This window comes from Microplitis demolitor, chromosome 2 (assembly GCF_026212275.2).
Source record: "Microplitis demolitor isolate Queensland-Clemson2020A chromosome 2, iyMicDemo2.1a, whole genome shotgun sequence".
Taxonomy (NCBI): Eukaryota; Metazoa; Arthropoda; class Insecta; order Hymenoptera; family Braconidae; genus Microplitis; species Microplitis demolitor.
Genome location: NC_068546.1, coordinates 19905874 through 19922942, shown reverse-complemented (window position 1 = coordinate 19922942; position 17069 = coordinate 19905874). Strand labels below are relative to the sequence as shown.

At 27.9% G+C, this 17069-nt stretch overlaps 2 protein-coding genes across 3 annotated transcripts in view; one reads left to right on the top strand and one right to left on the bottom strand.

Moving 5' to 3' along the window:
* LOC103571641 (phosphatase and actin regulator 2) overlaps positions 1–17069 on the bottom strand; it is a 167416-nt gene that overhangs the window by 136683 nt on the left and 13664 nt on the right. The window contains exon 1 of one of the 2 annotated variants that reach the window (XM_008549873.2): positions 597–790. The exons of the other annotated variant lie outside the window; for it this stretch is intronic. Coding sequence (XP_008548095.1) covers positions 597–633 — 37 coding nt within the window. The 5' untranslated portion in view covers positions 634–790. Of the gene's footprint in view, positions 1–596; positions 791–17069 lie in introns of those variants that run through there. 2 annotated transcript variants of the gene reach the window in all.
* Positions 12242–16672, top strand: LOC103571639 (uncharacterized). The gene is made up of 5 exons (XM_008549867.1): positions 12242–12410; positions 12706–12927; positions 13300–14146; positions 15656–15814; positions 15974–16672. The coding sequence occupies exons 1-5, from the start codon at positions 12285–12287 to the stop codon at positions 16147–16149; spliced, it is 1530 nt and encodes a 509-aa protein (XP_008548089.1). The 5' UTR covers positions 12242–12284; the 3' UTR covers positions 16150–16672.

The window sequence follows — 17069 nt, the reverse complement described above, 5'->3', positions numbered from 1 at the left end:
CTCCCGAACGAATTATCCGATTTTGATGTTTGAGGTGGCAATCGACGCGTTTTATTGAGTACTAGAGCTGATTAGATTTTGAAGTCGATCGTATAAGTCGTTTTTGAGAAATCAATAAAAAACTAAAAAAAAATTTTTTTTTTTTTCGTAATTCGCAAATATTTTCGAGTCTATTCGATCAAATAATCTGAAATTTTCAGAAAAGTTGATGGCCAACAAGCTCTTTCGATTGCCACCTCAAACATCCAAATCGATTCATTTAAAACTATTTTGATGTTTTTTCGGTTTCTATTGAACTAAATAAATTTTTGAAAAGTATGGAATTAATCTCCATTAAATTATCTTAAAAATGGTGTGCAACTTATCTTAATTCCGTAAATCAACAAAGGAATAATAATTGAAATAGTTGCCGAAGTGAGGCGAAAAAAATTTTTCGATCGTAAAGCACTCTCTGATGCTTCGCATCATGAGTCGTGCAATTGGTAGGCTTCGAGCAATAATTCCAATTACGATATTTTTCCCTTAATTAAACTTTTATGAAATTTGCTGAAAAATAATAATCAGTAAAAAAAATATATATATGTAGTACAACATACCACTAGCTAGAGAAGAAATCCGTAAGAGATTATTCATCCTCAAGATTTGACATTGAACTTAATATCCAACACACACGTACGTAATACACATGAACATACACAGACTCACTTAAGCATGAAGCACTAAAAATAGTGTAACATTGAACTATACCAACATGCACACCCTGAACGTTAAAACAAGGGTGTGAACTGCGCTCATTAGCTTAAATTGTTATCACAGTTAAAGGTTACAAAAAAAAACAATTATAATAACAATGATTACTAATTAATTGTACTATTTTATTACTTTAACTATTTCTGCTGTAATTACAATCAATAAGCATAAATTTTACATGAATGTCAAGGTAATCATCATATATTTTTAATTTCCACCTGACACACAAATTTTTTTTTTGTCAAATTAATTAAATATACAGTAATTAATTTTCTTAATTTAAAAATAAATGCTAATTATCTTAAAATATTTATAAATAGTTTCTTAATTAGAGCGAGATTTAATTTAAGTTAAAATGTATTAGCTGATAAATGTCCGAGGAGAGATAGAGGAGACAGATAAACTGTTGATTAAATTAATGGGGTCTGTGCACGATATAAATGTATATATCTTGGGTATAGAATATTAATCCTACTACTGATGATTACCTAAGGTTGTTCACAATGTTTACACAGCAAAGAGACATGTAGACTGATGATGCTTCTGAGGCTTCTGTTGATCCGAGCTGACCGACACTCACGTTCACGGTGTGCCACTACGTCATGTCACCTACTCCTCTGCAAAGCAGTTCGTGTTGGAGGCTACTTTGCGACCGTTCGACCGTATTTTATTGGCTGTTTATACCCCACTCGATATAGAAAATTCATGCTTGTGTTGTTTAATGACGTTACTTTGTAAATATTACTATACTTAGTAATAAAAAAAAATAAAATAAATTTATGCTGAATAACAGAATTAAAATATTGTTCCATTGACATTTTTCTTATACTAGTGGGCGAGATATTAATAAATTATTTTAAAGATTTATCGTTTGTAATAATAATTATTAATTATTCTAGTGAAATAAAAAAAAATTGTGTCAGGTATTTTAATTTTTTTTACAATTTTATTATTTTTGATGACACCCAAAATATGCAAATATCGAAATTTATCAATGAGTTTGAATACAGCAGACATCAGAAAAATTTAAAATAATTAATAAATAGAGTAAATAATTAATAAAATAAAATTTTTAAAAAATGGGCATTTAAAAAATTTTGAAATTAATAAGTGCATTTTTTTAAAATATTTTTTTTTTAATTATTAACTCTATTTATTTATAATTTCAAATTTGTCTGATGTCTGCTACATTTACACTCCTAATTTATCATGGGTACTATGGACAATTGATTGATTAATTAATTAAACATTAATGTTTTAAATGACGTTTCGTCACTTTTTTATTTATGTACCTAAAGATCGGAACTTTTTTCGCGCAACGAAAATGAAGAAAATTTATGTAATTTGAATGATTATGAAGTTGGTAGACGATTATAAATTTTCTGATTTTTTTTTCAACAACTTGACTAAAAAAAAAAAAAAAAGTAAAAATATGCACTTGTAGAAAATTAAAAAAGCTGTAGGTGCAATTTTTTAAAATATTTTTTTTTTGACTACTTAAGGGGTAGTTTCAGAATAGGGGTAACCCAAAAAATGTTAAGTGATTTCTAAATATGGAATTTTGTATTTCGTATTATTAACACATTGAGTTAATTATAATCGAGCAATTTTACACTTATATACTATAATATATTATTTGTATATTAAACTATTGTAAGTTGCAGATAGCGTAGAAGTAAATAAATTATTAAGATATGCTAAAAAAAACGTTTAGAAATAGTTCAAAGTCAGCTTTTTCTGAACATATTTAGCACTGAAAAAAATTATGAAACCTACACGGAGAAAAAATTATAGTAACTGTTCCTAGTAGGTTTATGAAATATCATCCCATACCGTTATGGTAATGATTACTTGGGATTATGGGATATAGACCCATACTTTCTGGGAAAGTTTCCATAAGTATGGGAACAATCTATCATTATGGTAACAGTTCCCATATCGCATGTGAAAGAATCATGGTAATGATTACCATACTCATAGAAATAGTTCCCATAAACAAATCGGAACCAATCCTATAACCACATTGTAATGGTTCCTATAATATTATGGTAACCATTCCCATAATATTATGGTTACTATTCCCATAATATTATGGTAACTATTCCCATAATATTATGGTAACAATTACCATAATATTATAGTAACCATTACCATAATTCCATAGGAACTATTTCGAAACCATATGGGAATTATACCCATAATTATAGGAATAATTATACCCATAATTATAGGAATGATTACCATAATATACATGGGTGCCGTTCCTATAATCAACATTTCAAAAAAACCGGTTACCATGCATTATGGGAACCATTCCCATAATATATTGTAACTGTTATCATAATTTTTTCTCCGTGTAGCTCCTTTAATGGAGAGTCAAAAAAAATTTACAGCAGAGTCTAAAAACGTTAATTTATATATAGTCTTAAGTTCACTTGTTTTTTTCTTTGTATTTTCCAAAGTTTGAAAATCGTTTAAAAAAAATTTGTCGCTGTGTCAAGTTTTGAAGTTTAGAATAGTCAGCACTTTTTCAACCGTTTTGAACAATTTTTTTTTATGGGTAATCGAACAACTACGTTTAAAGTAAAATGTCTATAACAGAACGCATATTTATAACAACTGAGGAAACGTCGTTCAAAAAATTAACGTTTGATTAATTAATGAATCAAATGACTACAACACCCGTGATAAATGTAGATATTACTATTATTGGGGTAAAATGGCCAGCTTATAATTTTTTGTTAGTAAATTTTCTCAATAAAAAATTTTATTATTTTTAATTGAAATTCTCAAAGGGTCAAGTGAAAAGATAAAAAAGTATTAGAGGTCACCCTCAAATTATGTAACAGCTGACAAAGGAGGTAAGAGGATTTGTTATTTGTGACAAGGGTTGGACTTCAGTGGGGAATAATGTCACGTAACAACGGAATCTTAATTTGTCGTACATAATATATACTTTTTTTTTATTATATACAAATTTGAATTTATATTTCCGGATCGAAGAAATAATCGCAAAAAAAAATTATTAGTATTATTTTTAGTCGGAATAAAAACTTTATAAGAATTGTCCGGGTGCCCGTATTTGACTCTATAAAAGTTCAATATATCGGAAATAACTAATCGATTATTGACCAGTTTAGTATAGGGATAATAGTACTATTTTTATAAAATTTTTTAAAAACATCACAATTTTTAGAAAATACAGTAATTTGTCTATTTACTTCAAATAAAAATTCAAATTTTTAGAATGGTCCATTTAACCTCAACTATGTTGTACTGTTTAAAAATTTATAATTTAAAAAATATATGAATAATTCTTGATGAACTTTTTTTTTTTTTTTACAAAATTAGGGTTCAAATCATTTCGTATTTTTGAAATTCTTAAATTCGGAGTTATAAAAATTTTATAAAAACTTGTTTGTGAAAATAATTTTTTTTTTAATAAAGTCCGTCATACTCTGATTTCTTGTACTTTGATAAGTGATAAAAGCATTGGTTTTGTTTTATAGAGTAATAAAATTTTATTGTAAAAATAAAAAAAAAAAAAAAAAAAAAAAAAAAAAAAAATAAACCATCAATTTCAATATCGACACAATTCTGCTAAAGTAATTACAAAATTAACGTCTGTTTGAATTTATAAAACAATTTATTAAATTTCTGCTGGATATATTTTTAGATCTAACAATAAAAATTTTATTATCTTAATAAAAAAAATTTATTGTGAAGCTTATGAACTTTTTTTTTGCAAGAAAATAAAAATTCTACTTTAATTTACCATCGAAATAACAGATAGAAATAAAAATAATAAATTTTTGGATGAGTATCAAAAAATAATTTAAATAAATAAATAAAAGATTCGAAGAAAACGGAGAATAATAAAAATGATAATAATTTTCAATTCAGTGAACAATTCATTCATTTCACTTCATGAATTGGATTATCGAGTTTTTATCATCTTTTATATTTTCTTGATTGCATTACTTTTTACGATAATAAATAAATAAAAAAAAAAGTATACTGTACTTCCTTTGATGTTTGTAAGCAATCAGATAAAATCATTGTCCTATAGACAATTTTATTATAACATTATTATTATTATTGATTAGTTTTGTAACAATAAATTTTGTACATTAATAGTTTTTTCACCATATCTGCACCGAAAGTTTAGATTCCTGCCCCGTTTAGAGGGAAGAAATTCATTTATTCCTTTTATAAGAAAAAAAATGATAAAAATCTGCGGATGTGCCATTTTTCCAACAAACAAGGGCAAAAAGTTAAATTTTCAGGTACAGATCTGGTGAAAAATCGTGAAAGTAGGATGTCCTAATCCACGTGTTTGACACCCCCGCCATCAGCTCTGGTAAGCAATCAGACACGTGGGTTAGAATGTCCTACCTTCCTTCCTTGGTGTGTAATATATTATTATTATATACCCGGCAAAAAATGATTTAGATCTGAGTTGATCTACGATAGGTCTGCGAAGATATCATTTTTATAAATATTACCCAAGTTTTCACTTTTCAAAATTTTGCTGTTCAGTATTTTTGATCTGGTTAACGTCAAATTTGCGTCAAGTTATACTCTTGTAGTCTGCAGTATTGTCTATAATAATATGTAATATGAACCACAAGTTGACGTAAATCTAGAGCCGCAATTTGAATTCAAGCTAACCTAAAAATTTGCCTTCGTTGCGAGAAAAAACTTGAAACGCAAAAATTACTTCGAATACGACGGAAAGTCGCGAAGTTTTGCGAAAAACATGAAGAGAATAATTTTACTTCCAAATTGACTACAAGGTACTGGCAACTATTGTCACCATTAAGTTTCTCGTCAACTTGATGACTGCTGACTGTAGATTTCCGTCAAACTGCACTCAAAATGGCTATCAAGGTAGATCTACGGAGACCAACATGGATCTCATATATAGTTACCAAAGTCTTTTTTTTTTCAAAACATTTGAATTCCGCTGACTGTTTGTAATCCGAAATCTCAAGTTGGAACTAGTATGTAATTACTCACATGATTTGCCTCAAATAAACTTTGCGGTTAGTTTGATGTCTAGCTAACGTATAAAGTAAACTAATTTACGATTATATGTTGACCAATTTTAAAGTTTAATAAAGTTTGTTTTTCGTGGTAAATCTGCTTCCCTAGTAGTTTTCGAATACATTGTAAAAACAAATTATTTTAATCAAATAACATATTTATTGGTCATATTAAACAAATATTCTACGAAAAGTTTCAAATAAATCGATTTGTCTCGAATAAATTTTTTTTATTATCAACAATATAATTTACCGCCGAATTTAAGGAGGTTCGACCGAATCTAATGTAAAAAAGATTTTCCAACTTTAAGATTTGAAACTTAGCATACATGTAAAGAAGTACTTTATCTATGTATTCGCAAAATTTGAATATGACCCATCGTCTAGTTTTTTAGAAAAAAAGGTTCAAAAATGACGTTTTTAATGTTCTTATACACAGGCTCTTATGGCGGACAAGCTCCCGACATGACTTATTCGATTTTTTTCATTATTAACCTCCCAAGTTTAAGAAATAAAAAACCACATGCCATAACCTCGAATATTTTTAGAATATGATAAGATTTTAACAATATAGTGTTACCGTTGTAATTATTTAAATAATTAAAGTTAAACTTTATTATTTAATCTCGTTCATCGACAGAGATACATATTATTGAGGGTTTGACAACGTCGCGAAAGCCGCTGAGAGAAAAAACAAAGATTGAAATACATTAATAAGAGAGACGAGATTAGAAATAAATTTTTCCCGCTTAAATTTGAATATCGATGTGTAAGAAGTTAGAACGCGCTGTTGCCAAATCTTTTTATTAAATCATATGAGTCAAAAATAACCAAGTCATTCCATTACTTTCTTTAATTAAATAAGTAATAAATATTAATTTATGAATTCGTTATGTTATTATAAATTAAAATAATGAATTTTCATAACTATTAGGAGAATTTAGCAAACAAAAAAATTCAAACACTACTTTGACTCACTAGTTTCGGTCGAACCTCCTTAAATACGCTAACATAAATATGGTAATTTTGATATGAAGCTGACTGTGTTTATTACTTGGGATTCGAGATTGTCTAAAATACTAAAACTATTAATAATATTAAATTTAATTAATTATTATGATAATTAATTTTCATTAGAAAAACATATTTTCCAACAATTTGAAACTTTTAATAAAAGGTATCAACTTACGGAAGTTGTTAAGCCGGTAATGAAATTACTGATAGATGGATCGCGAGTATCATCGGATGAACGACAATTACAAATGAGCTTTTCACGTTGAAACAACTTGTGTAGTAGTCATTAACAATAATCGATTAATTAAGCGTTAGCTTTTATCAGCATGACTATCACATCGTTTCGCATCACATGGATTCTATTCGTTAGAGAGTATGTGTTGTCATTGTCCATTGTCTATGTCTATGTTTGTTCATATTTATCCATACAGCATGTAATTCTATAGATGCTATTGAGTATTAACACGATAGTATTTCCGAAATTACTACATCAATTTCCGTTAGGCTAACAATCCTAATTTTTGTTCGAATTACGGAAATTGTCCTCGAATAAAACAAAATTAACGACTATAGTCATTTTTTTCCAAGCTTTATTTTCAAAAAAAAACTCTAAACATAGAATAAAGGATGAGACTCTATGCAGTAAAGTACCCGCGGGTAATGAAGCCTGTCGGGTAATCAGGCCTAAGTGACAGAAATGATATTTAAAATAACCGCCTCCGCTAAAGGCTACTCTAGTAGAAGGGCCTTGCATAGAGATGTTACGACAAATTTATAGAGTCCCAATACCACGTTTCCTGTCTTCTACATTTCATCATCCGTCATATGCTGTCGTAGCGAAGAAGAAATTGTTGGAATTGGAGAAGGATGCTGTGGAATAGGCGTATATAGAGAATGTATGGTATACAGGAATTGTTTAAATAAGGTTGATAATAAATACAATACTGACACTTTATTGATACAGAAACTAATAATGAATGAATACACCTGAATAACAAAATGAACTGGAATAATGACAAAACTCAATGTCCTTATGAATGTCTATATGTATACAGTACACTGTAAGTATGACTCGAACTGACCGATACAAGGATTAGATAGGCACTGACTCTATTCTCACAAGAGGTACAGAGAGTACCTAAGGGCTGTAAAGTTTCCCTTCTCTAGGTACGCACATTTTCTGAAGCTGTATATATGCAACTGTGTGGGTGTCTGTATTTAGTGTAGGTGTATAAGAATCGTTGTAATACACCAACAGAAATTATAAAAAACAATCTAGTCTTCTAACTCTTAAAAAGAATACTGATAATTTTAAGTGCTGTTGAGCAAAACAATCTAGTCTTCTGATTCTTAAAAAGTAATGTTGCTAAATTTAAGTGATGATTCATCTCTAATACCAATTTTATTAAGTATAGTTAAACTATTCCAGTTTGTTTAACCCGTAGGCCTTATTACCCTACCGTAGTAAAATAAGGCCTATTCGTATGGTTTTTGTAAAAGTATAATTTTTTGTTTGTTTATGGTAAAAATTACCATTACTTCATTAAATTTTATGGCTAATGTATTGAAATAAAGATTAATGATACATTTCGATACTTAAATGCAATATTTTCGATTCTATTCAAAATCTCCCTTAGCTAGGCCTTATTACCCGCGGGTACCTTAGTCTATGATCTAGCAATCTAAATTTTTATTTTTTTAAAATTTTCATTTGTTCAAGAAACAAACATGAGCAAAGTTTTCGTTTACTGTGCGAACGCAACAAAGATAGTACCGTTCGTCTACTTGAGAGTGACAAAGAAAAAAGACCCGGTCTTTCTCTCCTCTCTGACCCCGTAAACGAAGAGCAAATAAAATTATAGAAAAGAGGTCAATCGAAAAATTTGATGCTAGTAAGATGTTTTAATTGTTATTTAAATATACTTTGAAAACAATTTGAATAATTTTGCGTGTTTAAAGTATTTAACAAAGTAATTAAAATTTTTTTTTAACTAAAAATAACAAATTGAGGTATTGTTATAATTTGAACGAGGAAATCTTTATAATATTATTGTCGAGTGGTTAAATAAGAAGCATTTATAGTGAACTTGGATATTAAGTTGTGTATGTGTATAATCTTCCTTTTTAGTAGTATACTGTTCCATCGTTATCTTTTATTTTTTTTTACTCATATATAATAAGTAGTTTTCTGCATGTAGTATAGATACAGAATACAACCAAGAGAACCAAGAAAGTCCGGTGGTGTTGATACTCTTTGAGAAGTAAAGAGAGTCAGTGTAATACTGGTTGAATGAGTCTCGTGAATATTCAATGCTTGGTGAGACTGCGAGATTTCATCAAAGAAGTATACTAGTAGTTGTAAGGAAAAAAGATGATAAAGGAAAATAAGAAGAAGAAGAAGAAAATAACGTAAAAGGAATGAAGAAGATTGCCACGATGAATATATACGTTCAAAAGTCTTGCTGCATTTTCTAGCTCAATATCTTTGGCTAAATATTGTACGATTTTCAACTTCCGGATATAAAAATTCAAAATGGTAAAAAAAATGAGAAGTCATCGAATAATAGACTATTAAACTAAAGCGTCAAATTTAAAATATTGATAAGCTGACTCAATTCTTGATAATGTTAACTCTTTTTTTGGGGTGGTCTGTTTTGCTCACGTGGAAAAAAAATTTTTTATAGCAACTGTCTATAAATTGCACACTTCAAATCCGAAAGCTGAGGGTGTTTTATGAACGGTTGATTTTTTTTGGCTATTTTTTTCACACTAAAATATTTCTACACTCTTTTAATTACACCAAAATGGGAAAAATTGTATACTGGCATATAGAGAATTTATTAAGGAACAATTTGAACCCAATATTAAGTCGATTCGTTATTTTATTAGTTTAAAATAAATTATTTTAACTCAAGAAACCAGTGCTGTCAATTGTTACGTATGAAACTTCGTAAACACGATAACTCTCGATAGACACAATTAATCGGCCTAACTTTTTTTTTATTATCTTTGTATTTTTTATCACGTGAACCCTATGGAAAATCACTATCTAAATCCTTTTAGTTTAATTGTAATTAATTAAAAACGTAAAACTGATTATTCACGAAAAATTAAGCTGCCATTTTTATTTTTACTGTTGTTATTATTTTTTTCATTTTTTATCTTCATCAACTACTGGCGGCAGCACTAGCGTAACAGTATAGGTTTGAAAAAAAGAGCGACATCTAAGATGAAAAGGCGGGATATTTAAAAAAAATTTTGGTAAAAAAATATTAAACTGAAAATAAGAAATAAAAAAATCAAATTGATAATTTATAAGTTGAATAAAAATTCATAATAAAAAAAATTAATATTATAAAATCAAAGTAATAATTAAAAATAAAATGAGCGAATGAGGTATGCGTTTTTAAATTTTCTGATATTTTTTATCTATTTGAATCTCGAATAATAATTTGAGTAAACAAAAATTTAAAATTTTTTTATTCTCAATTAATAATTGCATTTAATTACTCGTAAAATCAATGAAATGGCGTATGAAGTAGAACATCGAAATTATGGTACTTAATGAAACTGAACAAACGTTACGAGTTCGCTATTGAATATTCATTTCTATTTAACTTTTGTTAAATATACTCTGGTCCAGGTATTGGATCTCATCGAATGGAAACCCAATTAATTTTGCTGGCCTCGGTCAACTAAGAATAGCGTAGTTAGTTACTCATGCACAGATTTGAATTTTCAACCATCAGTTAAATGATGAAAACTTGGAAATTCTTGAAACTTTTTTACTACACAAGTTATACAAGTCCTTCGTGCTTGAAATCTATAGCAACAATATCAAGCAAGTCAAGTGCTAAGAAAATTTGTTCTCATCCAAGTCACGATTCCTCGACTAGTGGTGTGGTCTGTATTTTTTACTATTTTTTTTATGATCTCTTCGATGCTCTCCGATAAAAAAATAGATTTATTGTAAGCACGTGCGAGTTACTGTCCCTTTATTTTTATTTACTTTTTTTTTTGGCATTGCCAGAATAGTTTCGGATTATTATTAGATACCGTAACACTCATAAAATAAATACATATAAATTTTTAGGTTATGATGAAAATTTCAATTTTAATATTTTTTTTTTTCAAAATCAAATAGAAGTCGTGTCCAAAAAAATTTTGTATACACGGAAAAAATGATGCTCAAAATTTTAATAGTTCGTAGTTTCATTTCGACTTAAAATTAGTATATTCGATACTAATATCAAACCAGGATTATTATATATATTACAAAATAGCTATTATTTATATTAAAATTTGATACACAGAAGAGCAAAATTTGTAATTTCGTATATTAAAATTAATATGAAAAAGAATCGGTAAATTGGTATCTACAGTTATTACTATTCAAATAAACATAGAAAAATTTTAAAAATGAGGAACCGAAAAATTAGTAAACGTACATATTAATATATAAAGATCTAGTATACGAATTTTTTATTTTATTATTTACCACTTATTCGATATATGTATATAATAAATTAATTTATAATAACGAATAAATAACATTTTATATTAATTATTAGTCAATGGGATAGAATTTATAAAATAAGAGTTAAAAATTTTCGGTATTTTTATGAGCAAAAAATCAGTATCTAGTATACTAATTTTTCATTTTATTATTTACCACTTATTCGATTTATGTATATTGTAAATTAATTTATAATGATGAATAAATGATATTTTAAGCTCATAATTGATCAGTGATATCGAATTTATAAAATAAAAGTTTGTAACTTTTGAAATTTTCGGCTGGAAAAATCAGTATCTAAGATACCAATTCTTAATTTGACCAATCATTACTTTTTAATAGATTAAGCCATAAATTAATTAACTTTCACTAATTAGTCACATATTTTACCTAAAAGTAATAATATTTACTTACTTTTTGTAATAATTGATAGTAGTTCTTAGGAATCTACAAAAATTAGTAAACTACTTTGCATTGAGCACACAATAGTACTGATAATTGATAACAGATTCCATTTTTTACTATTATTTATTAATTTTTAATATTCTGTTTTTTCCGTGTAGAAGAAAAATATCTAAGAAATTTGACGCAATATTGATTCGAAATTACAAAACAAAATTTTTTTTGAAAAACAGACAGAATTGGTGTTGTATTTGGTCCCGTAATTTAACTTCACTTTGTAGATAAACTAAAAATTTAAATTTGAATTTTATGGCGCGAAAAAAAAGTTGTGCTTCTGATATCTATTTAAAATATGCAAGCATTTGATAAAAGCTTACGTCGTCACCTATACTAGACAAATTGGAGGATAAATAGATTTATGGACGTGATAACTGATTTTCTAAAAACGGATAAGGTTGATATTGATAAGCCACATATAGATAGCAAACAGTATTAGTTTGAACGCCGTCGGAAACATGATAAAAGTTGTAAAATATTCGCAATAAATAATTTTAATCATGACGAAATATCGCTTAGTATTGCACTATAAAACACCGATAAATTCTTTTTTTAAGAAATATATCAGAAGAATTTTATTATTTTTTGTAGTCTTGTGTGTTGTTTATGCAATTCGCACTCAAATAGTAAGTAGTAATTATTTTTTTTACTCTATAAAATTTTGTTGATCAAGACGGCTCTTTTCAAGTCTCAGAAAAAAAAACTGAAGTCAGATAAATATCATAAAAAAAAAAAAATATTCTTAATCAGAAAAGTTGTGGATAATAAGTCGTAAGTTCGAGTTTAAAAAAATTTACGACAATAAAATATTTTTTATCTGAATGCTGTGGAATTAAAATTATTATAAATATTGAGAAAGTTTTTAAATAAATTTTATTTGTTGAACTTTTACTTCAAATCAGATTTAAATCATTATTTCAGAAAATATCAAAACTATCATATTTGAAAGAGATCACGGTTTCAAGAGCATTAGAGTTAATAACAGAAGTTAAAACTCTTCCTTACTCCGAAGAATCAGACGATTCATGGAAAGTAGTAGACATAAAAGACTCGAGAATTTATTCAGCGTACTTGGAAACGAGAAGTCAAGTAGTGCTTGAAGAAAATCAAAATTTAATCTATAATGATTCTGCATGGGCTTTTGTAAGTTACCATTTTTATTTTTTCATTAAACTTTTTCCATACAATGTAAAAAATCGGTGTAAGTCGACACTATTTTACTGTTAAGGTTAGCGGTGTTTAAATTTTTCCCGGTGTTAAAAAGTAAAAGCGATTTTTTTATCTCAGTGCAAATCACTTTAACCATTGTAAATTTTACTATGGTCATAGTAATTTTTGCATGTGTTTATTTCAATTTCCGTCAGGTGGCCAACATAGTTCGGCTTTACTATGGCGCCATAGCATTTCAACCAAGAAAATTCTTTTCGTGCAACGATGTCAAAATACGTCAATTTTAACACCGCTTTTTTACAGTGTACAATATGGTGAGGTATTTAACAAATGATTATTTTACAGATACGCATTATTGCCATAATACCAGTTGACTTTCAATACATTCCACTCACTTGTTACTACAAATATACTAGTTCCCAAAAATCAGCCAAAAGTCTTATATTTGAAAAACCATTTATTCGAACACAACTAATAGCATACAAAGAAAATTTCAATATGTATTACTCAGCTGCTTTTATACTGTGTCCTTTGCCATACCCAGAAGAAATAAATTCACAAGGTATTAAATTGCCGTATAAAATAACTGTATCAACAAGATCTGATCGATCAGCTAATAATATTAATCGTGATAAATTCGTTGGAATACGATATCCAAATAAATGGTATACCACTGATATAAATATAAATATCAACTCGCATCAGTACAAAGATAAAGATCGTAAAACATTTTCCGTATGTGTAAAACCTTTTCATCACAATTTCGACAAAGCCATTGACCTGATAACGTTTATTGAATTCTATAAAATGATGGGGGTTAATTACTTAACATTTTATCGCGATTCAGTATCTGAAAATGTCGATAAAATTCTGAATTACTATATAAAGGAAAAAATCGTGTCAGTACTAAAATGGAAGCTACCGGAAATATATATTTTTCAAAGAACACTAAGAACGGATGGTATTTTCGCGGCATTAAATGATTGTCTATATCGAAACACGTTCCATGAAGGTGTTAAGTATATTGTAGGTGTCGATATAGACGAGTACATCGTGCCAAGAATACATGAAAATTACATGGTGATGATGGAACACTTGAACTCGGTTAAAAGTGATGAAGTTGGAGGTTGGATCTTTAGAAATGTCTTTTACTACTTGATGTATGACGATGATTTAGTTACTCTACCACCAGGTATTTAAAGTTTTATTACATTTCTAAGTTTTTAAAACTTAACTTTTATATGACTAGAATATTCTGGGGACTAATAATTTAATTTCCTTTAAATTTAAGTACTACCATTAGGTTAGATTTCATTTTCACAAGATATTATTCTCACAAGATACAATATTCTAAAATTCAAATTTAAATTTAACATATTTTGTTGTATAATGATTAAAAGTTTTTTTTCAAAAATATTTTTGCTACGCCAAAAAATTTTAGTCTAGTTCAAAATACGTTGGTCTAGGTTTTTTTTTTTTTTTTTTTTTTTTTTTCAAAATTCTGTATGGTATATTACACACCTAGGGGCGAAAAGTAGGACTTTATAATCAACATGTGTAATTTTGTGGCAAACACACAGATTTGAATGTCCCACCTTCCTCCATAGTGTGTATACTATTTTTCACCATATCTGCACCTGAAAATTTAAATTTTTGCTTTTGTTTGTGAGAAACATCGCACGTGCATAAACAATATATATCGATACTGCCATTCTAACATGTATCCCACAAAATTTGACATTTTCACTTTTTTTGAAAAATGTAATCATTGTAACAATGTGCAGCTTATGGAAAAATTTTAGAGGTCAAATTGGTTATTTAGTATTTTAAAATAAATATCTAACACGCAGACTTTCGCGCATTCTAATATGTCGTATCCGTTATTTTTATAGGTTAGTCACGCTTAACATTTTTGATTTTCAGTTAATTTTAAGGAAGCAATTAACGACATAAGTAAGAAGGTAATTATACATAATTTTTGACTCTTGCAGCATATAATTCAAAATTATTTATTCACTACAAATGCCTGTATTTTATGAAAACATGAAAATAAATTTGTAGGTTATACCAATGTAAACATAATACAAATAATTTTTCTTTGCCAACCGTGAAACGTTTTTATCGTCTTTTGAAAAATTTCCTAAATGTGGGATACGACCTATTAGAATAGCAATATCAATATGTTTATTTATTTTTCTGGTAAAAGAAGTGCATGACTGCCTTCCCGCCAAACGGGTCAGAAATTTGAACTTTTGATGCATCGGGAAAAAATACAAACTTTGAAATGCAGATATGGTGAAAAATAGTATACACACTATAGAAAAAAATACAAAGTCCCGCATGTTTGCTGCAGTCGCCTTCGGATCGGAGAAGCAATTACTCGGATTGGAATGCCCTATTTTACGCCCTAGTCTATATACTTTTTTTCACCAGATCTAGACCTGAAAGTTGAAATGTTTACTTTTATTTTTAAAAAAAAATGACGCATGCATAAATTCTTCGTATTCAAAACTGGCCCTAAAGTGGTCAAAAATGGTACTTCTACCCTATTAAAAGTTAAAAACTTCTTTTAATAAAATATATGAGATGCACAAGATTTTTAAGTACTTCAACAAATCATAAAATTATAAACACATGTAACTATCGTCTATGAATTTCTTTTCCATCGAAAAATTTCATATCTACTTTAAAACTTTTCAAGGATCTCCAAAGTTGAATTTACATTACAAAACTAGAAGATGGAAAGAAATAAATCCTGTTTACGATCGTAGCAAGTACATAGTTCAAGGTGAAAATGTAATAGAACTTGGTAATCATAGAGTGTGGAAAACTAAAAGAACATGGTCAATATTTGGAACAAGTAAACCAATTACACTTATCAGGTTATCAGATAAAAAGAGATGAGGGCGACAGTTTATTTATAAAATTATTTTGTAGATTATCTTACCCTGATCTCTTTTAGTTTTATTAGGAAATGAATTGTTAGACAATTTAAATTTGAAAATTATCATAATTTCAGGGTACAAAGAAGTCGAAGTAGATCCTAAAGTAGGTACTTCAAATCACTATAGATTTTGTGAAACTTCAATTGAGAATTGTTGGAAACGAGAGAGCATTGTAGATAAAACAACTCACAGATTTACCAAAGAGCTTAGCAATAGAGTTTCTAAAGTATTAAAAGATCTAAATCTATAAAAAATTGAGAAATTTTATAGGGAGTAAAGTCAATCTAATAATTTAATGTTGAACTACATACACATGTAAACTTCACTATAGTATACAATTTGGAAAAAACGGTGTAAGCCCACATCATCTGTCACGCAAAAAATGGTGTTAAAAATACATCAGTGGCGGTTAAAATTTTTCCTGGTCTTGAAAAACAAGTGGTTCTATTTTTGAAGTTGATCGGCCCAAATTGCGGCCAATTCAAAATTTTAAATATTTTTTAAACTTCCCGCTAAGAAAATCGATGATTTTCAAAAAATTCGGGAAAAATACTTGAATTATTTTATTGAGAACTGGAGAAAGTTATTATTCAGGTAAAATGGACCATCTTTGTTAAAAATTTTTTTTTTAATGATAAATTTTTAATTGGCTGCGGTCCAAGCTAATCAACTTACTCCATCCTTTTGTTTTCCATCGAATTTCCCTATACTATTTGTATCACAAAAATTAACATAATTCTCTTGTGTAAAATAAACTAATTAATTACTGCGAATCAGAGTTACATTGACCTACTTTTTGAAAAAATTATCCATTATAATAAAAATATAAATATATCATTAATTAAAAATATAATTAAAATTTCTGTTGGGTTTATTATCCATAAATCCGCATCATATTTTACAATTTTTTATAAACATAAAAAAAAAAAAATATATAAAATCCAAGAAAATTCGGGTGAGCCAAAATTAAATGGAATAATGTTTAACATTGACCCACTAATTTTTTAAGACAGTTTTTCAATTAGTTATTTTATTTTAGACAATTTCGATGACTATGGAATTCTACTTTACATTACGATTTGTATCTAAATAGGAATACTCTATTTATTTATTGCATTGTATTGTGATAAGAACAAAAAATTTATATATATATATATATATATATATATA